Genomic DNA, 27,147 nt, shown 5'->3' with positions numbered 1-27,147 from the left:
TGTTTCATTGGATCTTGGGTCAACATTCTGTCTTCTGCTTCCATATGAAAAATCTACATTTAGAGCTTAGTTTGGACATACATTCAAAATTGGCACTGTAATCATAACTGTCTTGTTAAATGGCCACCTTTACTTTGGTAAGACCATACACACGGCTGTCTTAGATTTTTGTAACTGAGGCTTTTAGTTACATATTCATTGGCTTAAGAATGAGTTGCATTTGCTAACTAAATACTTACTAATCAAAATATGTCATCAAAATATGTCAGATTTAAGCACAGTGCCCTTGTAATTCAAATAATTATACTTTACACAATCTTGTGAGAACAAAACATGTTCTGAAAGCTTAATGAATAGTGAAAGGCTAACTGATTTTAGTAACCACTTAGAAATACCATTCTGGAGTCTATAAAAGTATTACTATTGCCCTCCTTAGTTGCTGTTCTCCCAAAAGACTGTATCCAAAAAGATACAAGAAAAGCAGTGGATAGGACTAGGGCTTTCCAAATGTAGCTTTACATACATATAGTATTTAAACAGAGTAATGAATCAGTGCCTGTGAAGGCCTGAAATAGCATGTAACCACTAGGGGAAAAATTGTTAAATCATGAAGAAAATGATTTTATCTTTGGCGAGCAGAAAAATATTAAAACCTGTGCGCTTGCAGTTTTTTCTTGTGTAATGTATAAATGTCTAATTTATTACAATTGTTTTTAGATCATGACCTAAAATTTATTCTATAAAATTTATGAATATTGCTTGAAACTCTAAACAAATTGTGTATTTACTACATTAAAATAATCAGGTAAAAATCATAAAATTAAATCAAAGCTATATGTTTACATTCAGTTTTTAATGCAAATAGCTTATAGATGCTTACACTGAAACATCTCAAGCACTTTAACAGGTCTGCCTAAAATTAGGATGATTTCAGTTGTAAGAAACAAAAATATTTGTTTTGGCTTAAACCAATGGTGTCTAATCTTTTGGCTTCCCTGGGCCACAGTGGAAGAATTGTCTTGTGCCACATATAAAATACACTAATGCTAAAGATAGCTGATAAGCTAAAAAAAAAAAAAAAAAAAGAAAATAGCAAAAAAACCTCATAATGTTTTAAGAAAGTTTACAAACTTATGTTGAGTTGCATTCAAAGCCATCGTGGACTGCATATGGGCCACGGCTTGGACGAGCTTGGCTTAAACAGTAAAAAGGATAGTTATTTGTTCATGTAATAAAAAATTTATTATTGATAATGAGACATAGGCTTAGTTTACATCAGGGCTCTGCCTCTGTCTCTGACATTTTCTAAGCTTCACATTTTTCTGTATCAAGCACATTCCTAGACTGGCTTCCTTGTGGGTGTGAGAAGGCTAACCAGCAGAGACCAGAGCTGTCTGCTTCCTCATTCACATCTAGGAGGAGCAAGAGACTTCCCACAGGTATTGAATCAAAGTCCCAAGCTCTACTCTGAATGGAGCACCCTGAACCAACAACCACTGGGGCCAAAGTGTAGGACACAGGCTAGGTAACTCCTCTTTCCTTCCATTGCAGGGGGATCTGTTATCCTGATGGCTTATCCAGTCATTCAGTCTTCCTCTCCACCTGGGAGAAGGGATTCTCCTCATGAAAACCTTAGGGCTTCCATATGAAGAAGGAGAGGAATGAGTGGAATGGATATTGAGGAGGCCTTTGGATGTCCATTACAGATTTATTCTGCTTTTACTCATTCGTTAATTTTTTTTGTGGGGGGATGGGGATGGGGATGGGGAGGGAGTTGAGAAATCATTTTTTTGATCATCTCCTCTCGCTACATCAGCTGCATTCTTCCATATTTCATCTTCCTTGTAATCCTCTTCACAGCACTAGGGGAGTAGATATTATCAATCCAAATAAGCAGAAAGGAGTTAGCCAATTTAATTTTCTGAGGTTTATATTGTAAAGGCAAAATTTAATTCAAGCCTATCATATACTAAAGTCTGTGCTCTTTCTCCTGGTTGTAAAATAATTCTTATTTACACAATAATTTTGTAAGGAAGGTTATTCAGACTTGGAAGATCAATGGGTATATATATATATATATATATATATATTTTTTTTTTTTTTTTTTTTTTTTTTTTTTGAGACAGAGTCTTGCTCTGTCACCCACGCTGGAGTGAGGTGGCACGATCTCAGATCTCGTATCTCGGCTCACTGCAACCTCCACCTCCCAGGTTCAAGCAATTCTCTGCCTCACCCTCCCGAGTAGCTGGGATTACAGGCACCCACCACCACGCCTGGCTAATTTTTTTATATTATTAGTAGAGACGGGGTTACACCATCTTGGCCAGGCTGGTCTTGAACTCCTGACCTCGTGATCCACCCACCTTGGTCTCCCAAAGTGCTGGGATTACAGGCATGAGCTACTGCGCCCGGCCTGCGTTTATATATTTTTAGTAAGCATTCATTCTGCATATATTTATAATGTTCCCACTATGTGCTAGGTAGATGGTAGGTGCTGGAAATACAATGGGAAGAAAACAGGTGCCTTCTACTCTATGGATTTAGCAGGGGAAACAAATATTAATAAGTCATACAATCAGCCATATTTACAAACTGTGTAACTGCTCCGTAGTAAGATCTGATCAAGTCTGTGAAAGGTCATCAAAGTTTTTTCTTAGGAGATGACATCTGAATTGAGAACTGAAGGATGAGACTGAGTTAACCAGGTCAAAAGGAGGAGGGAAGAGAGAATTCCAGGCAGAGGGAACACAACATGCTCAAGAACTGAAAGGAGTCTTTTTTGTTGGAGCATAGAGAGAACAGTGGAGCATAGAGAGAATAGTTGGAGCACAGTGAGGCAAGACAAAGATGAGACGCATAGATAGGGAAGGTCTTGCGGGGGCTTTAGGTGCTATTAAAATTGTGTTTGAGCATGGCATGGCAGCTCATGTCTGTAATCCCAGCATTTTAGGAGGTGCTTGAGGCCGAGAGTTTGGGACCAGCCTGACCAACATACTGAGACCTCATCTCTACACTAAATTTTTTCAAACTTAGCAAGGCATGGTGACTTGGGTCTGTAGTTCTAGCTACTTGGGAGGCTGAGGTGGAAGGATTACTTGTTGCCAGGAAGTCGAGGCTGCAGTGAACCGTGATTGCGCCACTGCTCTCCAGCCTGGGCAATAGAGTGAGACCTTTTCTCAAAAGAAAAAAAAAAAGATTATATATTTGATATTCCACAAGCAATTAACTTGGAAAGAACTTATTTTATTTGCCTTAAATATTTAAGATGCTGAGGGTTGTATCATACTATCGAAGTTCTTTCTAAATATTTATAGTGTTTGTTCCCTTTCCTTGACAAAGCCTTAATTGAGCTATAGAGTTATTCAGTCATATTTAGTTTTTCCGTCTTGGTATGCTGTGCAGATCATTTATAGCCTCTTTAAACTTTTTATGACCACTTAGAACTTGAACTTAGATATAAAACAGTGAAGGTAAAAACATCTACATGTTAGTGAATATTTATCAAAAGAATACTGAATTAGTTATAGTTACAAAGTGTTCAGTAAAGAAAAGCTCAGATATTAAACTTTCGGGATGCAATATGGAAATAATATTTATATAATTAATTTAATCGAGGTGTTAGTGTTTGATGACTTGACATGCTCTATCTACTATTCATATTTTATTGGAATTGTATTGTTGTCCTTTTATTTGTAGTCATGAGTAAAGAAAAAGAGAGAAGCACAGCTTTATTTAAATATGTTGTTGTCTTTTGCATGGAACTAAGGTAGTGTAAAAAACCATTTTCTCACTTGCTTTTTAAAATACCATTATAAAGCTTGCATCAATGTTACTAATCAATGTCAGACTTAGTTCTCTCAGGTTCCTCCCTGTTGAGAAAATAGCTTACTTAGAAGTCCAGACATTTAACTTATAGTGTAATATTTAAGCGTAGAAGTTGCTGACTTGGCCACTTCCCTAAAAATCAAACAAACAAAAACATTACTTTTGATCCTGTTACTTCACTTGCTGAAAGTATAACTTAAAAAATTACCAAAATAAGTTTTGAAAATAGGAAAATATATTATTGAGAAACTAACTTAATGTTTGTTGGGCAATAGTCTTCATCCTTTTACCTTAGTAAAGGGTAATACGTAATTTATTTCTAGGTGAGAAAGATGTGTTTTCTTTTCTTTTCTTTTTTTTTTTTTTTTTTTTTTGAGGTAGAATTTCATTCTTCTTGCCCAGGCCGGGTGCAATAGCACGATCTCAGCTCACTGCAACCTCCGCCTCCCAGGTTCAAGTGATTCTCCTGCCTCAGCCTTCTACTAGCTGGCATTACAGGTGCACACAACCACGCCTGGCTAATTTTTTCTGTTTTTAGTAGAGACAGGGTTTTGCCATATTGGCCAGGCTGGTCTCGAACTCTTGAACTCAGGTGATCCGCCCGCTTTGGCCTCCCAAAGTGCCGGGATTACAGGCGTGAGCCACCGCCCCTGGCCACATTTTATTTTCTAGAATGAGAACTCAGTGTTCTTGTCTTCATGTTGAGTGGTTCCGAAGAAGGGAGGGGGCAGATATTGTGTGCAGTAGTTCATATAATCCTATTTTTGGCAGTTTGGCTTAAAAACAAATACATTTGTTGTTTATTTTAAATAATGCTACCATTAATATCTTTGTGGCTAGTTTTTTTTCCCCACTCACATAGTTACATATGTTTGATAGATTTCAAATTGTGAAATTGTTAGATTAAATTAATAGAACAAAGCCCCAAATGGAGTGTGGGTTTATGAGTTCTGTGCAGCAAGTAGATGGATTAATCTTAGATTACAAGGACAGATAGTTCCTTCTTCCTGGGTACAAGGAGAGGCGTATGAACTTGTAGGTGGTTGGTGGGAGACAGAATAGAGGGAATGCCTTGAGGAAGTAACCATATGATAATCTCTCTTAATGTGGAAAGAAAGCATTTTGATGAGAGTGAAAGGGTAGGTTGTTATACGGTGTTGGAAAGCTGTGAAAATTTGCAAAAACAACTAAGAAGAAAAAGTAAGGGGGTTTATGAAGAATGGGTTTCTCAGGTTACTGAGCAGAGTTGTTAATAGATAATATTGAGAACCACATGTCTGTAGGGCACCAGACCCCTTAGTTTCATTGTCCTTTCCAGCAGCATTCAGAGCCCAGGTCCAGGAGCTGAGCATGGCAAATATGACCTAATCTGCAGTTTGGAGCTGGTAGGATCAGGTAGTCTGCAGGGGCAAGGTAGGCGCTGCACATTGAAGGAGTTGAAGATGCTGTGGAGAGCAGTTAGGTATCTAAAATCATGGGAAGATGAAAATGAAGCTCAGAGGGACTGGTAAAGACACAGACTGAATGCATTGTTTAAGGATGTTAGAAGTAGGAGGAAAGGAGTGAGAGCTGGAAAATTATAAAATTGTGGTTAGAAAGTGGGACATGGGGGTTTGAGATTTTAGAAGGGGAGCCATTCACTCCAAATCAAGCTTCAAGGTATACCCATTTGGAGATTTGGTGAGCTAGTGATAAGGAAAACGAGGCCATGGAACTACGTGCAGCTTAACGTTGTCCAAATGGATGGGAGTGATGTCAAGATTTTTGGTAAAGAGGAAAAGAAGGTCCTAGAGCTCCCCAACCCTGGATAAATGACAAAAAGATTGTAGCTCATAGTGGTGAAGGATGAGGATGCTGTAGCTGATTGACCTGCACAATTTGAAAATGTTTTTGGAGGGTGAAATGATGATGAACATGAAAGTGAATGTTTTGGGAACTGAATGGCATTAAAGTAGCAAAGGTGAGCTTCTAGTATGCCCCAAATTACCTTCTAGCTTGAGACACTAGAGTTGGGTCTGGAGGTGGGTAGTGGGACAGCATCTCTTTCACTCTGCAGCACTTGAAGAGTAAAGAAGACAGAGTTAATAAGTGCTGGAGTGAATTTTCTTCTAGAAAGCTCCAGTGTGTCTGGGGGTGAGATGTGGTCTCAGGTTTCAACTGCTGACTTGCAAGTGAACAAAGACTGAGACCTAACCAGGCACGATGGCTCAAATCTGTAATCCCAGAGGTTTGGGAGGCTTGAGGCCATTGCATTCCAGCCTAGGTGACAAAGTGAAACCTTGTCTCCAAAACATAAATAAATAAATAAATAAATAAATAAATAAATAAATAAATAAAACTAAAAATTAATTGAGTAAATAAAATTGAGATCTGTACTCCTAAGCATCTTCGCTAGGGTAGAGGATTGTTTGTCATGTGCAATTTTTTGTTTCTGCCTTTTGCTTTTTCTTATTTAAATTCTTAAAGTGTGATCTAACTGGGAGGGATAAAAGACACAAGGATGTAGTTTATTGGAGAAATTGTTTTAAATATTAGCAGGTAAGTAAAAAGGTAATGTGCAATAAAATACTGGTTTTTACTTGTTCTGTCAAAACCTCTGGATGTTGTTGAAAAAGCATGAACTGAGGATCCAGGAGTTTTACGTTACAGATGGCAGTTATGGGCCCTGCTTGTAAAATCAGATAATGAATTGGTGCATCGAAAAACTCTTTTAAGTCTAAAATTCTTTCATCTTCAAGCCTAAGTTCCAATCTTTATTACATAGAACTACCATCTTCCACTACTTTTGAAAGACTCTTCTTAGATCCATGAACTTGGGAGTTCAGACCAAACTCTATCTGTTCTTAGCTCATTGCAGACATTTCAGAAGGAAAAGGATGGTAATGGAGTGATTGGGAAGTGTAGATACAAGAATGACCTTATTAAATGGTTCCAATTATAGGACTAAACAAATATATGAACAGAATACAGGATTAGGTAGATATGGAGCAACTGACAGCTGCTCTGGGAACTCTTTTAGAAGTTGTTGGCTATTGGGAGATGTCTTTGGTTGGGCCAGATGCTTTCAGAGGAAAAAGAGGTGAAAGTAACCATTTTGTTAGAAAATTATTGAGGTGCAATAAAATAATTTTTAGATTCTGGTTTCAAAGTTGTGACTTTAAGAACCATGCATCACGCTGTTCATATAATATATACCAAACACATATTTGACTGACCTGAGTTTCTGGCAAAGCACCTTGTTGTAATTAATTGTAAGTCAGCATATCCCAAAATTCTGGAGGCTTTTTTTTTTTTTTCTCTGAATAGGAATTCAGAGCTTGCTCCAGGGATGTGAGGAAAAAAGATGAGTATGACTTTTAAAAGGAATTCAGAACTTGCTCTAGATTTTGCTTTCTTCTCATGTCCACCTTCTTTCACTTTCACTTACGCTTCTTGACAATATTTTCTGCCTGCTACATGGTATTTATTATGTACAGCACATACTAACAGTACTCTGCAATCTACTTAAGCTTTGCTCTTTCCATGTATTTTTGGTACTACTCATTAGATCCTTGAGCCAATCATCCATGTCTGTTTGTACTAGATTGTTTCCCTTAGAACTCTGCAAGTCACAAAGTGAAACTGATTAGGATTTTACAGTCCTGGTGATTTTCCTTCTGGTATACCACTGAGAAAATGCTGTCGCACAAGGGGCTGATGAATCATTTGCAGGATTTCTGTTTGCTATTTTCTATTTGAAAAATTAGGTACGTTCACGAACATGGGAATGTCTCCTAATATCATGAGGACAATACGACCATAAAATAAAATAATCAGTGTTGGTTTGGGCCTCAGATAAATGTAATATATTGTACTTTTTAGCAAATTGAGTTCCCCAGAGAACATTCATTCATGTAAATTTCACTCCTATAAATTTTAATTGCTTATACTGGAAGCTGACTAAAATTATTCAGCACCTGCTGTTATGTGTCTGGCATTGTCCTGGGGTCCTTGCACCTGTTAAGCCATTAAATCATCACAGCAGGCTCTTAAGGTAGGTATGGATTCTTCCATTTTACTAAATAGAGATTGAGTCTGTGAGTGTTTAACCAACTTTTCTTATGCCTCCCAGCTAGTAAGCCTCAAAGTTGCATTGGACTCCTATTTGTCTGTCTTGAACTACAACAGGCCCTCTAACTGGAGGTAGACAAAGGAATGAATTAAGGCCTCATTTTGGATTCAGACATTGATTTAGATGAAAAATGAAGCCAATTGCCATTGGTTGAGATGGTAGGCTGTTGGGAATTAATTCGGCTTAGTACTGAGTATAATCTCTGGCATTGCCAAGCTTCTGTCACATAGCACTGCCAGATCAGAAGGGTGCCTTGATCATCAGTTTTATTTCTACATAGTACCATTTGACAGTATAAAGGAATGGATCACGGGAAAATGAATTCATATGGGGTCATAGTGTACATTTCCCCCCAGCTTGTTTTGGGGCACCATTGTCATGGATATTTTATCTTCTAATGTTTGGCATGTTGATTCAGGGCCATGATTTCCAAAGCTGCTCTATTGGCTGAGGTCCAACATCTGCCATTTGTTCCTGCATTCTTATTCCCAATACATACCTTTTCACTGATATGTGCTCATATTTTACTACTATGATAGCTTCTTAATCTGATCTCTCTTTTCTTCAATCTATCCTAAATATTAGCTATCAGAGTATATTGTTCAAAATACTAATCTGCCTGGAAATACTGTTATGCTTCATACTCTCTGATTCCATTTATGTATTATTCTTGAAATGATAAAAAATTTAGAGCTAGGGAACTGATTAGTGGCTGTTGGGCTTAAGGATGCTTGGGTGAAGGGAGATGGATATGTCTCTAAAAAAGGTAGCACAAGGGAAATTTTTGTGTGATCAAATAGTTCTGTATTTTGTTTGCTGTAATGGGTATGTGATGCACATGTGATAAAATAACATAGAACTATACTCAAACTTTGCACTAATGTCAGTTTCCAGGATTTGATATTCTATTGTAGGTACATAACATGTAAGCAATGGAGGAAACTGGGTAATATACATGACACTTCTGTACAGTCTTTTCAACTTTATGTGAGTCTATATTATATAAAAAGTAAAAAAAATACTACTGTGCTTTAAAATGTTCAAGTTCCTTTGTCTGTCATATTTATGTATCATATTCTCTGGTTCCCTCTAAATTAACCATCCAAAGGTGTTACCTCTGATATATATATATTTTTCTGTTTAAATCTTATTTGGCATTAACACAATGTTTGGCTCATACCAGGTTACCAAAAAGTGTTCCTTGAATTAAAACTGGGATTAATGTTTTTAATCCCAGTGCTTTAGAAGGCTGAGGCAGGAAGATCACTTGAGGCCAGGTGTTTGAGATCAGCCTGGGCAATATAGCAAGACCCCTGTCTCTATCAAAAATAAAATAAATTAGCTGTATGTGGTGGTGCAAATCTGTAGTCCAGTCTACCCAGGAGGCTGCAGGGGGCAGTTGCTTGACCCCAGGAGTTTGAGGTTACAGTGAGCTATGATTATGCCATTGTACTCCAGCCTGGGCAACAGAGCAAGACCTCATCTCTAAAAAAAATTTTTTTAAATGGAAAAAATTTGCTTTGTGAAATAAAAATGTATCAAACTTGGTCTGATTACTAATCATACTTCTTTTCTACTCATCTACTTATTCAGTTGTGTGGTTTTTTTGTTTTTTTTTTTTTTTTTGTCTCTTCCTAATCTCTTTCCAAGGACTGAGCAGCGTGCCAGGGATTTGACTGGTGGAGTTGGGAACTCTTTTCAAGGACGTAAGACTCAAATGTCATAAGGGCAAGATGAGCCAGGGAACCCAGGGTATAAGCTATGCTGACTCATGTTCATCCATTCATTCAAATTTGTTGAGATTTGTGTTATAGCTCAGTATATGATCTATCTTGATATTCTGCAGTTATAGTGTTCTATGAAAATCAGTTTCAAATATTCTGTGTTTTTAACTTTTTTTTCTTTTTGGTCTGGTTCTGTTAATTACTCAAATTATGATTGTTGAGTTGTTCATTTTTCCTCTATTTCTGTCAGGTTTTGCTTCATATATTATGAAGCTTTGTTATTAGGTACATACACATTTATGATTGGTATGCCTTCTTCCTGACGAACTGACACGTTTATCATTACGAATGATCTCTTTATATCTTTAGTCCTCAGTCTTCTGATGCTTATTGTTTGCATGGTGTATCTTTTCCATTCGTTACTTAAATCTATATGTGTCTCTATATTTAATATGGATCTCTTAAAGATAGCATAGACCTTGCTTTTTTTTTTTTGAGACGGAGTCTCGCTCTGTCGCCCAGGCTAGAGTGCAGTGGCGTGACCTCGGCTCACTGCAAGCTCTGCCTCCCGGGTTCACGCCATTCTCCTGCCCCAGCCTCCCGAATAGCTGGGACTACAGGCGCCTGCCACCACGCCCGGCTAATTTTTTTTGTATTTTTAGTATAGACCTTGCTTTTTTATCCATTCTGGTAATCTTTTCCTTTTATTCAGTGTGTCTTGTTCCATTAACATTCAATGCAGTTATTGATATGATTAGATTCAGGCTCTATTTACTTTTTGTTTTTTATTTGTTCCTTCTGTTTTTTGTTCCTCCTTTCCTGCTTTCTTTTGGATTAAATGATCCAAAATGATTTTTAGAATTATTGTGTAATTTATCTATTAGCTTTTCAAGCAGTGTGTGTGTGTGTGTGTGTGTGTGTACATGCTATAGGGATATTTCCTTTTCTGATAGTTATTTAGGGTTAATATATCACTTTACATCATATGTAAGGATTTTGCAACTTCATTTTACACAATATGCAAGGACCTTGCAACTGTTTAAGACCATCCTACCCCTCCCTGTTACAATGCTGTAATCATATGTGTGTGAAGTGCTATAATTTTACTTTTTAACAGTCAAATGTATTTTTAAAGCATTAAAAAATAGTGTTTTATATTTACAGTTTTCGATGCTTTTCATTCTTTTGACTTTCCGTCTGGTATTATTCATCCAGAAGAGCTTTGTTTAAGACTTCTTATACTGCAGGTCTGCTGGGGACCAATTTTCACAATTTTCTTTTATCTGAAAGTTGTTTTATTTTTCCTTTGTTTTTGGTGGATCTGTATATATAATATATGGGCTGAATAGAGAATTCTGGCTGAACAGTTGTCTCCTCCCCTCCCCAAAAGTCAACATTGGTTCTTATCACTGTTTCCTTGTGTGTAATATGTCGTTTTATTTTTCTCTGACTTCTTTTAGAATGTTTCCTTACATTTGGTTTTCAGCAGTTTGACTGCATGTACCTAGGTGTAATTTGCTTTGTGCTTTCCTGTTTCAGATTTTCTGAGCTTCTTTATTCAACACATCTTTGTCTTTCACTCAAATTGGGAAATTTTCAGCTCTTCTTGATATTTTCTGCATTATTCTTTCTTTCTTCAGCCTTCTAAAACTGTAATATACAAATGTTTGCTCTTTTGCTAGTGCCCCATAAGTCCCTGATAGTCTGTTTTTGTTTGTTTCTGTCTTCTTCAGATTGGTTTTTCCTTTACATCCTTAAGTATACTTATGATAACTGTTTTAACACTATGGTGGGCTAATCCCAACACTTGGATCTTCTTTTCTCTTGAAAATACGTTACATTTTTCTGTTTGTACATATATTAAGTGATTTCTGATTATATTGGATTCACCCTGTGAATGATGCTTTGAGTAGATTCTGTCTTCTATATGTTCCTTTAAAGAGAATTAGGTTTTTTTTGTCTTAACAGGCAAATAATTGGCTGAACACAAACTAAAATTTGACTTTTCTGTGGCAGGTGGCAGCTTCACTGATGCAGTCAGATAGCTAACGTTAAACATGTGCTGTATGTCATGCACCAAAGTAAATGATGACACTGCAAATATAAATGGATGTAGATCTTAACCTCATGGGGCTTGCTATCTAGTTGACAGAGATAGAAAAATGAACAGATAAATATGTTCAATTTTCATATGTCATATGAGGTAAGTACATAGAGGCAGCGGGATTACTGAGAAGGGAGTTGTGCAATTGTTAAAATATAATTTAAAAATTATTTTGAAACAACTCAATCCTTATGAAAATAGAATAAAGTTTATTTATATATACGTGTGTGTGCGTGCATGATGAAAGACTGATAATATTACTTATACTTCCATTATATTTTGTTAATTCTTTTAGAAAAAAACCAACATTATCAAAAGTACTTCATATTTTGGGGAAACTATTAAAAATGTTTAAATTCTTGGGTGCTGTACTAAATAAGAGAAATACTTTTTTGGTAAGAAAAGATGATTTGATGAAATCTGAGCAAAGAAAACAAATGATCATATAATAGGAAAAATAGACCTTGTTGAAATAAAAGACCTATCTATACTAAAAGAAATATCCCTGTTGGGAGAAAGATATTTCAAAACTGTTAGACTAAGACCCATTTAGACTAATGGAAAGTATATTTTAAAAACCTGTGTTTCTTATGGCGGATATAAAAGTGGTTTTCTAATCTTTTTTGCAAGTTTCCTGTTTATACTTACGTCTTTATAACTGAATGGGTAACATGGGTTTGGTTTGTCTTTTTTTAATAAAAGCCTGTCTACCTTAGCAATAACTTGAGCCTTTTTTTGTTGTTGTTTTAACAGTGTATCCTACTCAGTACATGTATCTGAAGATTACCCAGGTATGCTTTTCTTGTTTTATTACAGATATTCATATCAGGGTTCCTTTGAATATTTTTTTCTTCTGGAGATGTAAAACGCATATAAATATATTGAGGGGTGAAACATTGGTAGAGGAAGCCTTAAAGCTATAGAAGAATTCTGCTTACTGCCTGCAAAGTACATGTCTTACTCTGAGACACAGTGCAGAATCAAAAATTTCCCAATGAAAAGTTCTTTAAAGATCCCTATGATAGTTCCAGCCTGTACATTTACATCATTACAATTAAAATAAAGAGATCAATGGTCTAATTGTTAGTTTTGAACATCATTTGGCCTTTCATAATGTAAAAATAATAGGTAACATTTATTTGTTTCAGTCAGTTTTCTAAGTGTGTGTGTGTGTATCTGTTTTTTCTTTTTAGTATTAAAAAATAGTAATTAGTTCATAGTTTGGTATGGAGATAATGTAAAACTTACTTGTTTAGCATTTAAGTATTTTCTGCGGCAGTTTGCATTAAGCATTTAACCATTTTATAAGATCGTTACATTTGAAAATACTTTCTTAAATCACAAACTTCCTTACAATTATTTTGCTATGCTCTCCATATGTTTTAAGAATAGTATTCTATAAAACTATTGTACAGTTATACAATGAAGTTATTCATTAAGGCTATGCCTATTTTTAATAGTAATACAAAAAGTGTTCTAGAGAAATTTTACTGGAAGAACCAATACAAGTATTTATAAGAAAAATACTTTTTATAGATGGCTATGCAATCAGCCCTGTCTGGTAATGTAGCATGTTTTTGATGCTATGTTTGCCAAGTATGTTATGAAATAAAAGCCCCACTATTTATTCTAAATACAAAAATTAATGTGCTTCTCATCTAAGGCAGATCATAGAGATGTCAGCCATGAGAAGTACAGGACTTTAAGTCAAGGTAATAGAAATAATAGTACAAATTAAAGCCCAGGTTGAAGACACTAAGTGAATTAATCTGTAGCACAGGATGTATGGTAGAAGATGCCTTTAGTAAACTAAGTGGGCCAAGTGTTTAGCTCCCTCTCGTGGCCAAGAGGTATTACTTGGGCTTTTTCACACTTTACGGGAGCCCCACCTGGAAATCCCAATATACAAACATTGAAATTCTAAAAAAAGTATTGATTATCATTTGTGCTCTTTTTACTGAATTCTCTAACTGGAGCAAGTTTGCAATGAATTTTCAATATAACTTAATTTCCAAAAGGAAGGAGTGTAAGTATATATATTTAATCTGTTTGGTGAAAGTAGGTTGTTATGCTGCAATAAAATATGATCACAGAAGACGGAGATTAGTGCATTCTGGTTTAAATACTGGGGCAGAATTTTCAGTTGGCTGATGTAACCAGTATATCAAAATACACTGTCCAGTGCACAGTATACCAAGTATTTGCACATACGTAATTTAATTTGATTCTCAATGCCAGTCTGTAGGAAAGGCAGAACAGGGCAGTTTATAATATAAATTCATACTTAGAGAAGTGTGCTGAGAGATGGTAAGTATTAAATAACATTTTCCCAAAACATGTAGTTTGGTGATAAAATCAAGTCTGTAATTCAGTTCTGATTCCCGTTGCCTCTGGGGAAGTAGTGTTAGTATTTTTATGGAGCTTTCTTCACAGTGAACATTATTAATATGATAATGTTCTCCCCATTATTAAATTTTAATCCACATTTATTTGTACTAAGAGTTGTTGGTTAATATGCTTGACTTTTTAGGTAGACATCTTGTTTTATAACTTATGTGTTTGTTCTTCCTTTCCAACATTTATACCTGTTCTTGTTGGCACTGGAATAATTTTTAATAATAGATAAGAAAGTTGGCAGCTTTGTCCCTTTTTTCAAAATTAGTGAGCATGCTTCCAGTTGTTTTCAGAAAGGAAATTACTCTTTTTCTCATTTACCAAGCTTTTTTTATAAAAAAATGAATATTAAATCTTTATCAAACTATTGTTTGGCATCTGTTGAAGTGTCATATCTACTTTTTCCTTTAAACAATAAAGTAACAAATTATATTAGCAAATAACTCAATGTTGAGCTATGAGAATTATGTGTTTTGTCATATACTTTAGCATTAAAGACCTTAAGTTGCTGAAGGAATTAAACAACTCTTTGAGCATTTGCTAGAACTTGCAAACAAATCTGTCTGAGCTTTTTAGGGATGGTTCTGGGGCAGTTGTCTTATTTTTCTGCCATGATTATTATCTCTTCTGTTTTTCTGTTTCTTAGTCATTTTAAAATATGTCTTCTTACTGAAAGTTTCTATGTTGGTGAAATGTCCAAACTTTTTAGCAAAAGTATAGTATTTGGTCCGTAATTGTAAAATTCTTCCATGTCTCTGGTTATTTCTCCTGGCCCATTTTTATTGTTCATATTTGTTCTTGTTCTTCCGTCCGTTGGTTTGTCTTCCAAATAGTTTAGCCATTTAAAAGATTCTTTCAAACAAATAGCTCTCTTTAATGTTGCATTCAATTTCTAAATGCAGTAATCTTGATACTACATTTATGAATTCTTTCTAATAATATACCTTAGGCTTCCCGTCCGCCTACTTTTCCTGGATTATTTGGATCAGTTATTAAGTAATCATCTAAGTTTGAACATATGAAATTTTCTTTGCTCTATGAAAATATATCAGTATTATCCTCCAAAGTCAAGATTACATCATTCTAGCTTATGTCCCTAGGAACAGACTTGTCCTTTTATAATTGTGATCTATTAATTAACTTGTGCCATCTATTGAAATTTATTTCATACTTTTAGTGAAATGAAAATTTAGAGGGCCTTTGTTGAGTCAGCATATATAATAGCATGTATACAAATGAAATACTAAATGATATGTTGACTGTTCATGATTAAGTGAAGAAATAGAGAGGCCTTGTGATTTACTTGTACTTCTTTGTGGATTTTATTTTGAAGACAGTTTTTTTTTTTAATGTCAGAGAATGAATTACACAATAGTTGTGTATATTACAAGTCACAGGTTGGCTCTGCTATAATGGCAGAGTTCTTTAATTTTCTCTTTCCACTTTTAATTAGAAAGGCTTACCTACTGTTGGGAGTGGACTCTCTTATCCCTAGTAGAGGAATGAAGGGATACTTTCTGGATCCTCTAGCACCTGTGAGTCTAAAGAGTCTTGACCTACATGATATAATTGAGCATTAGGTATAGCTTGTGAATAAACCTCTTAAGTGAGAATTAGAATACTATACAGTCTATATCAAATTATAGCCCCAAAAATATAATTGTTTTTATACCTAATAAACATTTATATTTTATAAGACATTGCAACTTTTTAGTGACAGTACTTTCCATATTTGAAAAAGGACATGATATAGTGACAAATCATTGATTTTTGGATTCAGGCAGATTCAAGTTTTACCACTTACTAGTGTGTAGTTAGTTAACTAATAGTATTTAATTTCTCTGAGCCTTAGTTTCCTAGTATTTAAAATAGTGATAATAATTGACTGCTATAGAGGATGAGGTGAAATTATGTAGAAAATTCAGCAAAAATCTCCAGAATGTAACATGAAATCAATATAATTTTTTTAGAGTTATAGTTATTATTTATCTTAAGTTACATCAGTGAGGGATGGAATGACTTGACTTAAATGATGCTGTATTTGGAGCAGAATAAAAGCAACAGTTTAAGAAATACTTTTGCACAGTTCTGTTCATCTCTCCCCAAGTCTCAAGTGTTCATGAAAGTTCTGGTAATGCTTTGCATAGTGTTAGAGAAGTGAAGAGAAAATATCTTGCTGTTAACAGCTTTAACAAAGATCTGTACGTCCTCTATAAAACATACACATTAAAAATCTAACTGTCCCCAGAGGTTTTCAGAAAAAAAAAAAAAAAAAGAGAGCTTAGAAGTCAAGATGGAGAATTCCAGTGAAGGAATTTGAGTTTGAAAACATTCATATATACACACACATATATATATATATATATACACACACACACACATATATATATTATACTTTAAGTTCTAGGGTACATATGCACAACGTGCAGGTTTGTTACATATGTATACATGTGACATGTGCCATGTTGGTGTGCTGCACCCATTAACTCATCATTTACATTAGGTATATCTCCTAATGCTATCCCTCCCCCCTCCCCGCACCCCACAACAGGCTCCAGTGTGTGATGTTCCCTTTCCTGTGTCCATGTGTTCTCATTGTTCAATTCCCACCTATGAGTGAGAACATGTGGTGTTTGGTTTTTTGTCCTTGCGATAGTTTGCTGAGAATGATGGTTTCCAGCTTCATCCATGTCCCTGCAAAGGACATGAACTCATCATTTTTTATGGCTGCATAGTATTCCATGGTGTATATGTGCCACATTTTCTTAATCCAGTCTATCATTGATGGACATTTGGGTTGGTTCCAAGTCTTTGCTATTGGGAATAGTGCTGCAATAAACATACGTATGCATGTGTCTTTATAGCAGCATGATTTATAATCCTTTGGGTATATACCCAGTAATGGGATGGCTGGGTCAAGTGGTATTTCTAGTTCTAGATCCCTGAGGAATTGCCACACTGTCTTCCACAATGGTTGAACTAGTTTACAGTCCCACCAACAGTGTAAAAGTGTTCCTATTTCTCCACATCCTCTCCAGCACCTGATGTTTCCTGACTTTTTAATGATCGCCGTTCTAAGTGGTGTGAGATGGTATCTCATTGTGGTTTTGATTTGCATTTCTCTGATGGCCAGTGATGATGAGCATTTTTTCATGTGTCTGTTGGCTGCATAAATGTCTTCTTTTGAGAAGTGTCTGTTCATATCCTTCGCCCGCTTTTTGATGGGGTTGTTCGTTTTTTTCTTGTAAATTTGTTGGAGTTCTTTGTAGATTCTGGGTATTAGCCCTTTGTCAGATGAGTAGATTGCAAACATTTTCTCCCATTCTGTAGGCTGCCTGTTCACTCTGATGGTAGTTTCTTTTGCTGTGCAGAAGCTCTTTAGTTTAATTAGATCCCATTTGTCAATTTTGGCTTTTGTTGCCATTGCTTTTGGTGTTTTAGGCATGAAGTCCTTGCCCATGTCTATGTCCTGAATGATATTGCCTAGATTTTCTTCTAGGGTTTTTATGGTGTTAGGTCTAACATTTAAGTCTTTAATCCATCTTGAATTAATTTTTATATAAGGTGTAAGGAAGGGATCCAGTTTCAGCTTTCCACATATGGCTAACCAGTTTTCCCAGCACCATTTGTTAAATAGGGAATCCTTTCCCCATTTCTCACTTTTGTCAGGTTTGTCAAAGATCAGATGGTTGTAGATGTGTGGTATTATTTCTGAGGGCTCTGTATTGTTCCATTGGTCTATATCTCTGTTTTGGTACCAGTACCATACTGTTTTGGTTGCTGTAGCCTTATAGTATAGTTTGAAGTCAGGTAGTTTGATGCCTCCAGCTTTGTTCTTTTTGCTTTGGATTGACTTGGCAATGCAGGCTATTTTTTGGTTCCATATGAACTTTAAAGTAGTTTTTTCCAATTCTGTGAAGAAAGTCATTGGTAGCTTGATGGGGATGGCGTTCAATCTATAAATTACCTTGGGCAGTATGGCTATTTTCACGATATTGATTCTTCCTATCCATGAGCATGGAATGTTCTTCCATTTGTTTGTATCCTCTTTTATTTTGTTCAGCAGTGGTTTGTAGTTCTCCTTGAAGAGGTCCTTCACATCCCTTGTAAGTTGGATTCCTAGGTACTTTATTCTCTTTGAAGCAATTGTGAATGGGAGTTCACTCATGATTTGGCTCTCTGTCTGTTGTTGGTGTATAAGAATGCTTGTGATTTTTGTACATTGATTTTGTATCCTGAGACTTTGCTGAAGTTGCTTATCAGCTTAAGGAGATTTTGGGCTGAGACGATGGGGTTTTCTAAATATACAATCATGTCATCTGCAAACAGGGACAATTTGACTTCCTCTTTTCCTAATTGAATACTCTTTATTTCTTTCTCCTGCTTGATTGCCCTGGCCAGAACTTCTAACACTATGTTGAATAGGAGTGGTGAGAGAGGGCATCCCTGTCTTGTGCCAGTTTTCAAAGGGAATGCTTCCAGTTTTTGTCCATTCGGTATGATATTGGCTGTGGGTTTGTCATAGATAGCTCTTATTATTTTGAGATACATCCCATTCTTATTCTATTACTTTAAGTCCTTTCTTTAACCCTTTTTACGCTCCACATTCTTCTCTAAACAAATATTTTTTTTACAAATGTCAAAATAATTTGAGGAAGATTTAGAAGTAATTAAGCAACAACAAAAAGCCAACAGAATGGATTCATACAGATGGGATGATCATCAAAGATCATGAGCAAACCTCTCATTTTATAGCTAAAACTGTGGCTTAGGCTAAAGGAGATCAATAGCTAGTCTGCAGTAGTGTCTAGATTTTTCTAAATCTTAAAATATTTAATTGTCAAATAAAGTTTGATTATGGTCAAGGTATACAACATGATGATTTGATATATGTATACATGTGTAGTAATTACCACGATCAAATTAATTAACATATCCATCACCACCCATGTTATACATTAGGTCCCAGAACTTGTTCATTTTATAGCTTTAACTGAAAGTTTGTACCCTTTAGCTAACATCTCGCTGTGTCCCCCAACCCCTGGCCACCATTGTTCTTATGCTCTGCTTATACTAGTTCAACTCACTTAGATTCCGTATAGAAGTGAAATCATGCAGTATTTATCTTTCTGTGTTGTCTGGCTTATTTCACTTGGCATAACGTCCTCCATGTTCATCCATGTTGTTGCAGATGGCAGGATTTCATTCTTTTTCAGTTGCTGAATGTAGTGTTTTGTTGTATATGTGTACCTCAGTTTCTTTATGCAACCATCCGTTGATGAACACTTAAGTTGTTTCCACTTCTTAGCTATTGTGAATAATGCCACAATTCACATGGTGGAGGAGATATTGCTTCAAGATCCTGGTTCCATTTCCTCTGGATCTCAAAAGGATTGCTGAAATGGGTAAAGTAGAAGAAATAGATAAATTCCTAGAGACCTATCAAGACTGAATCATAAAAAAAAACAGGCCAATAATCAGTAAGGAGATCAAATTAGTAATCAAAAATCTTCCAAAAAGAGAACAGAGTGCTTTGAATTCAGAGTGAAGTGAATTCTGTCAAATAATTGAACCAGTTTTCTAGATTTGATGTGCTTTCTTTCCTGTTCTATGTTTCTGATCGTAGATTGGGTCTATCTCTGTGATCTGATCTGGCCTATTATGTAATAATGGCAATTTAATAAATAATGTCATAAAACCTGGAAACATTTTTATTTGGGGCAAATTAAGCCAAAATAGGAAATTACATGGGTTCTAATGCCTAAACACTAATCAAAATACAAACTATACAAAATCTTTCAGAAAATGATATGTTTGAAGGCATAATGCTGTCTAGCCTATGCAACTTATAGTCACCAAATTATATTCTCTTGAATCAAATCTCACTGTCTTCCAGTGTTGACACTTTATGTAAGCCATTTTGATAGAAAATCCTTTCTATTTAGTTACTCACGCCCCTGTTTTCTTAAACATAATGTCTTAATTTACTTGCCTCTTGGTGTTTTAGTAAAATCTTTGTCATTCTGTGATACTATGAAATTGCATGATGCTATCCACCTTATGGATTCTTCTGGATCTTCCCTTCTACTTGATGGCCAGCTTTTGTTTCTGTTGGTCTAATGCTGCCTTCTAATACTCTTTTTCTCCTAAATGTTAGCTCCAGGGAATCCATTGTGCACAGGGAAAACAGATAATTAGGTTTTATATTAAGTAGCAACCGACTCCAAATCAGTGAGACTCTGAGTGAGGATTTAAGACATAATAAAAAAACATTGACTCTAATAGGCGTTTTTGATACTTACTGAAAGTATGGCAGAAGAGACTCTAGATAAGTGATCAAAGTCTCAACTAATGAGATAATAATTAAGTTTATATTAAACCTGTTTCTTAATCTGTGGTCCCACTCGATAAGCATGAAAACCTCACATGCTCCATGAAAATATTGGAAAACTAAATAAAGCAAAATTTGTGATTGCACTAATCCAAATAATGAGGCAAACATCTTTTGTCTCAAATCTAATTCATATCCACTCCTGCTTAGCTCCCTGACTGTTAAAGCCTTAGGTCTGTTGAGAATCTTTTTCAGCTAACCTGTACATACAGATCACTATCATTCACTCATTACTTGAGGCTAAGAATGCTACAGATGTTTCTTTGGAAATAATGACTTAGAGATGTATTAATTAAAAATTGTGTTCTCATTGTACCGACACAATATTATGAAAACTGGGCTCAAAAATATCTTTTAATGTGCATTCGCTGCGCCATAAGAACAACTAATTTCTCCTAGCAGAAATTGATCCATGCTTCTATTATGTGTTCGTGATATTTTATACTATTTAGTAGGTCATTGATGAGTGCATTATAGGACCATTATTAATGAATTGATGAAGTGTGGGTCAAAAAGCTCTTCTGAGAGATGCCCTGCAATCATCAATGAGCAAAGAAAAATAAATACCTAAGAATTGTATTACCATATACTTGGAGACCTGTATTCATTAGGGAAAGAGTGCTAAACTCATAAAAATGTTATTTTTTAAAGGGGAAACAAATAGTGAATCAGAAATTTAAGGACCCTGTAGACTAATTTAGTATTTTGTGCACTCAACTTGTATAATGCATGTAGCTAATTTAATTCATGGAAGAATGATAATTGTGAGACTTTATCAATTTAAAAATATGTATTAGAGCAATATGGAAGGTATGATTTACAACAAAGTCTTCAGCTCAAATTTTTGAATGATTTGATAATGAATCTTTCCTTATTTTTATTTTTTATTTTAGAGATGGGGTTTCACCATGTTGGCCAGGCTGGTATCAAACTCCTGACCTCGAGTGACCCGCCTGCCTAGGCCTCCCAAAGAGCTAGGACTACAGGTGTGAGCCACCATGCCCGGCCCACTAATAAATTTTTTTTTTTATTGCAACAAATGCTCTTTTTCAGTTTTCTCTCTCCACTCACTAACCCTGCTTCCTATAGTAGATGCTGATATTGGGAAGGACCCTGTCCGGTGAGTTAAGTCACCCAGTTGCATCCAAATGATTCATTGCCATAAGGGATATTACAGATGTACCTGGATAGTCTCTATTCAAAATCTGAATTCACCAGGAGATACAAATGTCTTTAAAGAGACTATTTACAATTACTTCACACATAAATCTGCAATTTACTTTATCATATTTTTTTAGTTTAATCGAACAGTAGTGTGTGCTTTATGAGAGCTGGAACTAACGTGATGTGCATATAAATTAGCTATTATTTTTGTAAAGGATGTATTTTTTAAACTTATGCCTTTCATTATCTTTTTTTTTTTTTTGCAGATAATACATATGTGTCAAGTTCAGAGAATGATGAAGATGTGCTAGTTACTACAGAGCCAATACCAGTAATTTTTCATAGAATAGCAACAGGTAATAGTAGTATTATTTTTTATACTGGGTTAATTTTTTAAATTGCACTCTCTTTTTTTGTTTGTTTGTTTGTTTCATTTAGCCAGTAACAGATATTTATCTTCTGTGTCTATAAATCCAGTCTCCATACAAATTTTCTATCTAAAGTACATTTTTTAACAATTTTGTAAATGCATAAATTTAAAGTAGTTGTAAAAAAATTCTGTGTAAATGTATTATGCTGACATTGCTGTTGTAAAAATATTTTCCTACATAGTGACAGACTGAATATTTTAAAACCACACTTACAGCAATGAAGATACCATGAAATATAGAGTGAGAGCTGAAGGAATTTGTAAAGTGGTGGTTTAGTTTAATCACATCTTTCTACACAGTGAAAAATCAGAATAGCTTGCGTATTGTGTAACTCCTCAACATGACATGATTTCAAAATATCCCTTAATTCTTTTTCAGAGGAGATGGAATCACCTAAAGGGTGGTTTTATACCAAAACTTATGAATGCTTGGTAAATAGCATACTAAGTACCATAATATTTTTTAAATTATAACTTTCTTTCAGAATTAAGAAAAACAAATGACATTAACTGTTGCTTATCCATAAAATCCAAATTACAAAAGGAAAATGGGGAGGTATGTAAATTATATTTTTTATTTTCTTGAAACAGTATAGATATATTTAAAATTTACTGGGTTTTTGTAGTTAATAGCATCATTAGTGAGACTAAAATGGTATATGGTGAATGAAACTCAAGCTAATGGCTCAGGGGTGTTTGGTATGGTAGGAAGTGGCCTAAAATTAACTCTGAGAAGAAAGTTCCCTTTAAAATCATAGAAGGAAATGTCTGGTTTAAATCTAAATAAAATGTATATAAAGCTTAATTTATTCTGTATTCTTTCATCAAACACTGTAATTAGCTGAGGAACATTATGTAACTGATTTATAACTGCACATGGCTATACATAATTTTGATGGGATCCTTAAAATTTTAAAAGATGATTTCTTTAGCCAAAGTAACACTGAGGTTGTACATAGTCTTATTTTCTGTCAGTATTTAAAAACACAAACTCATTTTTTCTCTCCATTTCCAAAGACTTTACTTGAATCTATAAATAAATATCAGGATATTAAACAAACAAAATGAGTGCAATAGGACCAGCAGTTCTTTGCTTTCAAAATTATGCATTTGATCCAATCCTCCTCTTTCTGTTAGTGTTGCACCATTCATTGTTCCCTTCTTTATCCACATTGAGAATTATTGGTTGAACAAAAGGATTGCTGAAACCAGAAATGGTTAGAATTTTATAAAACCCAAATTTCCTTTTGCATATTTTTTTGTTTGTTTGTTTTCCTTAAGAACTTGAAATTCAGTGTAGAAGTTTAGGGATGGTTACAAAACACTGGATGAATGGATTCCTGTGTCCAAATATCTACATTTCTCCTGTGTTAATAGGGCCAGTGATAGGAATACCCCCATGAATTTTCATTGTTTGTACTTCAGACACATGGCAGATGTGGCTCAGTTAATTAGAAACTCAAACTTCAAGTTGAAGCATATTAAATTAAATACCCTTTTGAAATCTGAATTCTGAAACAAATAATTTCTGTATATCAAAAATTCTCGTATGTTTCATATTTATTTTCATAATTTGATTATATATTATTGCATTTAAAGTTTCTTTTTTTTCATACCATTGTTTAGAGTTGGCAGGGGAAGTGAGAACAGCCTGGGACAAATAATGCTGAGGAGCTTTTTAATAAAATTGAATTAGCATAAGCTTGCCAAATGTTTTATCAGAGCAAAACTGAAGGTATAATTGATTATACATAAGTTTTTAATATACATCAAATATTGAATTTTGCATTTCCTGTAAAATCAGTGAAAGAGAACTTTTAAAACAGGTGTGCTGCTGAATACACTCACAAAGCCATTTGTCTCCCACTACCTTTTGTTCTGGGGTTTTACTGCACCAAGATGTTTTATATATAAAATCCATAATATATGCTCAAGACTTGCCTATTATAGTCACTTGCTATTTTAGAAAGGTAAAATAATTTGACCATTAAATTGTTTTCTTACTTTATTATTTTAAGGAGTCAAGACAGAATAGTACAGTGGAGGAAGATTCTGAAGGTGACAATGATTCAGAAGAATTTTATTACGGAGGGCAGGTAAGGAAACCTGGTGTTCCAAATACCTAGTCTTAAAGTTCTAATAGCCATGTTGTCCTAGTGGTAATCTGTGCCTGAGAGTTAAGGGACCTGTGTGTTGTTCAGGGTTCTGTAACTAACTAGAAAATCTATATAATTTATCTTTGCACATTTTCTACCTATTTTTAGAAATTAAGGTTCCCCTGCAGTCCTTTCAATTGTAATATTTATTTACATTGAAGTGATCTTAATTCATTACAGCGATTTTGCAGATAGTATTTTATTATGCTTTTGACTTGAATTTCTTAAGCATGTTGTGTTCAGTCACTATTCTGAGATAATGACACTTGTAATAAAAGTGTATATTGTTAGTTTTAAATAGAAGCTGGTTAACCTTTATTAAATTTGATGGGCCCACATTACTGAGCATCTTCATCATTTGTTTATTTGTATTCACTGCCATTTAATTCTTGGTGTTGAAAAATTGTTATGAAGAATCATCATAATTTAAATATATGAAAATAGCCTAGCCACATATATAAAAGAACTCATCAGAATATTTCAGGATAATGTTAAAATTTAAAACTGAGCAATTGATTTTAGGGTGTGGCTGTATAATATGTGGTTCTGTTTCTATAAACTCCTTGAGCAAATGTGCTTTATAAGTTGGATGGTATAATGGGAGGGTAATATGTTAAAGAAGGACGTTAAAGCCAAAATTATGTAAAAGAATGCAAGTAATTTATTTATTCAGAATGAAAAATTAGTAATTTGTCAATCAAGCATGTGCAAGGCTACAGAGAGATGGATATAATAAAACGGGCTTTCCTCTCTCCAGGAATGTCTTTCTAGCAATGAGATAGTTTTCCCAATGAAATGATTCCTTTACCAGTATAACATTTTAACATTATGCAAAATCATTCCTGTTTGATTTTTGTTTACATAACTAATTCTTACAGAGGGGAAGTAAATGCTTTTCTTCAGTCTTGATGTTCATTCTAGAAGTTTTTTAGATTATCTGCCAGACATTTACTTCACTAGTTTTTTACATTTGCTTTTTCTTTGTATTAATATAAACTAACTTTAAGTTCAAACCATAATCAATTTTTCTAGTCATATGTGAACCTAAGGATATTAGTGAATATATTACTTTATTGAAGCTAAAAATGCCCATGGCAAAACGCACAGGGAGACCTGTCTCAAAAGGTTGCTTAAGTTTTTGATTCTCTTCACTTCTGAGACACTTTTAAATTATCCCTTTTCATCAGGTGAACTATGATGGGGAACTGCACAAGCACCCACAACTGGAAGCTGATTTGTCAGCAGTTAGAGAGATATATGGGCCACATGCAGTTTCTCTCAGGTAAATAAGTATCACTGGTGAACAAAATTAAAGTTTTATGGTAAGTCATTGAAATTTACTTTTGGAGTAATTTAAATTAAAGGAAAAATTTGGGGTTTTAATTGTATTTTAAAGTGTTTTAGAAAGAGTCTACTGTTTATCCTTATACAAAATGACATATTTATGGCTATTTTTTGATACATGTGGTTTAAGATTACATTGATTGCATTAAAAATTATTTTGGAGAGTTAGTTTGAAGACATATCAATCTTAAGTAGTGTCATAATTAATTCCTAGAATAGATTTGGCCAGCTGGGCCCATGCTGTTATCATAAATCATGGCCACATGCTTGTGAAGGATAAAAGTAAATGATGCCTACCCACTGGTATCCAAATTACATTGTCATCTGGTCCCTAAAAAAAAAAAAAAAAAGTGTAACTTTGCACAGTACTTGTTTGAATGATAATGTATTTTATTCTGTAGTTACCTAATATATTATTTGGTGATAAATTTACACACCATTTTTATTGCTTTTAATAATTCAGAAGACCCCACCATCCTTACTTTTCTTTTTTCTCCTTAATGTAAGAAAAAGCTTTTTCTGCCACCATAATAGTTTCCAGGAGTCAGCTCTGGTTATTTCAGATTTCCATTCTTTGCCTACACTGTAGTCTTGAAGTCTCCATGGAATTCCAGACCCCTTTCACAGCCTGACCTCAGTCTGGCCCCTTTATGCTCCCAGACTATCCAGATATGTCATATTCCCTCTTCACGTTGGGCATTTGCATAAGCAGTTCTTTGATCAAGGAATGCGGCTCTTCAAATCCCACTGCTGTCTCTATTTAAGCCCCAGTCCATGGGTCAGCTTCTCTCTGAGCCTTCTTGGAATCTCCAGTGCAGATAAGTTACTCTGTTCTCTGGACTTCCATCACATTTGGCTCTTACCTTGTTTATGATTCGTCTCATGTCTTTTAATTATTTGGCTTACGTCTCCCCCTCTAGACTGAATTCAGTGAATGGTTGGGCAGTGCTTTTTCTTGTTCATTTTGTTTTGGTTTGGTTTTTAATTCTTCATGTATTCTGATACCATCATGGGACATGCATGAAATATAGGCTGCCGGCTTCCTGATTATTTTCAGTGGCACCATCTGAAAAAAGACATTCACATTATCTGGTTGTAATGTCTTCAATGGACATATGCATATTTTGAGAGGGCAAACAAGTAATTTCAGTTGGGAAGTACGGCACAGCTGTAATTTATAATTGCCAAACATTTTATTTTAACTGCAGAAATAGAAACTCCCTACCATCTGCAGCCTAAGATAAACTGGGATTGTGTACCCAGACTGTCTCTGTTCTATTCATGAAGGTATATTAGGCTACAATTGAGTGAAAGTGTTGAGATTATATTTGGAAAAGCAAGTCTTCTCTTTGCAGACTTCAAAGTTTTAGCCAATTAGCTGCAATAATTTTACATTGATCTCTGTTATGGCTCCAGATTAGGTAATATGCATATTTATAAGTGTTATAGAATGAATATATGAAGAAGGCAATTGGGACTATCAATACATAGTCCAAAACAATGG

The 27,147-nt window shown here is 34.9% G+C and overlaps 1 protein-coding gene across 7 annotated transcripts in view; it reads left to right on the top strand.

Moving 5' to 3' along the window:
- The window catches only part of PARP8 (poly(ADP-ribose) polymerase family member 8), a 182,044-nt gene that overhangs the window by 70,382 nt on the left and 84,515 nt on the right, over positions 1-27,147 (top strand). For 4 of the 7 annotated variants that reach the window (XM_063700756.1, XM_063700754.1, XM_031003421.3 and 1 more), the window contains exons 4-8: positions 12,518-12,555; positions 21,980-22,069; positions 22,629-22,699; positions 24,162-24,239; positions 25,487-25,581. In XM_063700756.1, the coding sequence (XP_063556826.1) occupies positions 12,518-12,555; positions 21,980-22,069; positions 22,629-22,699; positions 24,162-24,239; positions 25,487-25,581 (372 nt within the window). Of the gene's footprint in view, positions 1-7,131; positions 11,864-12,517; positions 12,556-21,979; positions 22,070-22,628; positions 22,700-24,161; positions 24,240-25,486; positions 25,582-27,147 lie in introns of all 7 variants that reach the window. The other 3 variants (XM_063700757.1, XM_031003424.3, XM_055367906.2) reach the window with 2 other exon arrangements.

The sequence above is a fragment of the Gorilla gorilla genome, chromosome 19 (assembly GCF_029281585.2).
Source record: "Gorilla gorilla gorilla isolate KB3781 chromosome 19, NHGRI_mGorGor1-v2.1_pri, whole genome shotgun sequence".
NCBI lineage: Eukaryota > Metazoa > Chordata > Mammalia > Primates > Hominidae > Gorilla > Gorilla gorilla.
This window is presented reverse-complemented; position numbering and strand designations above follow the sequence as displayed.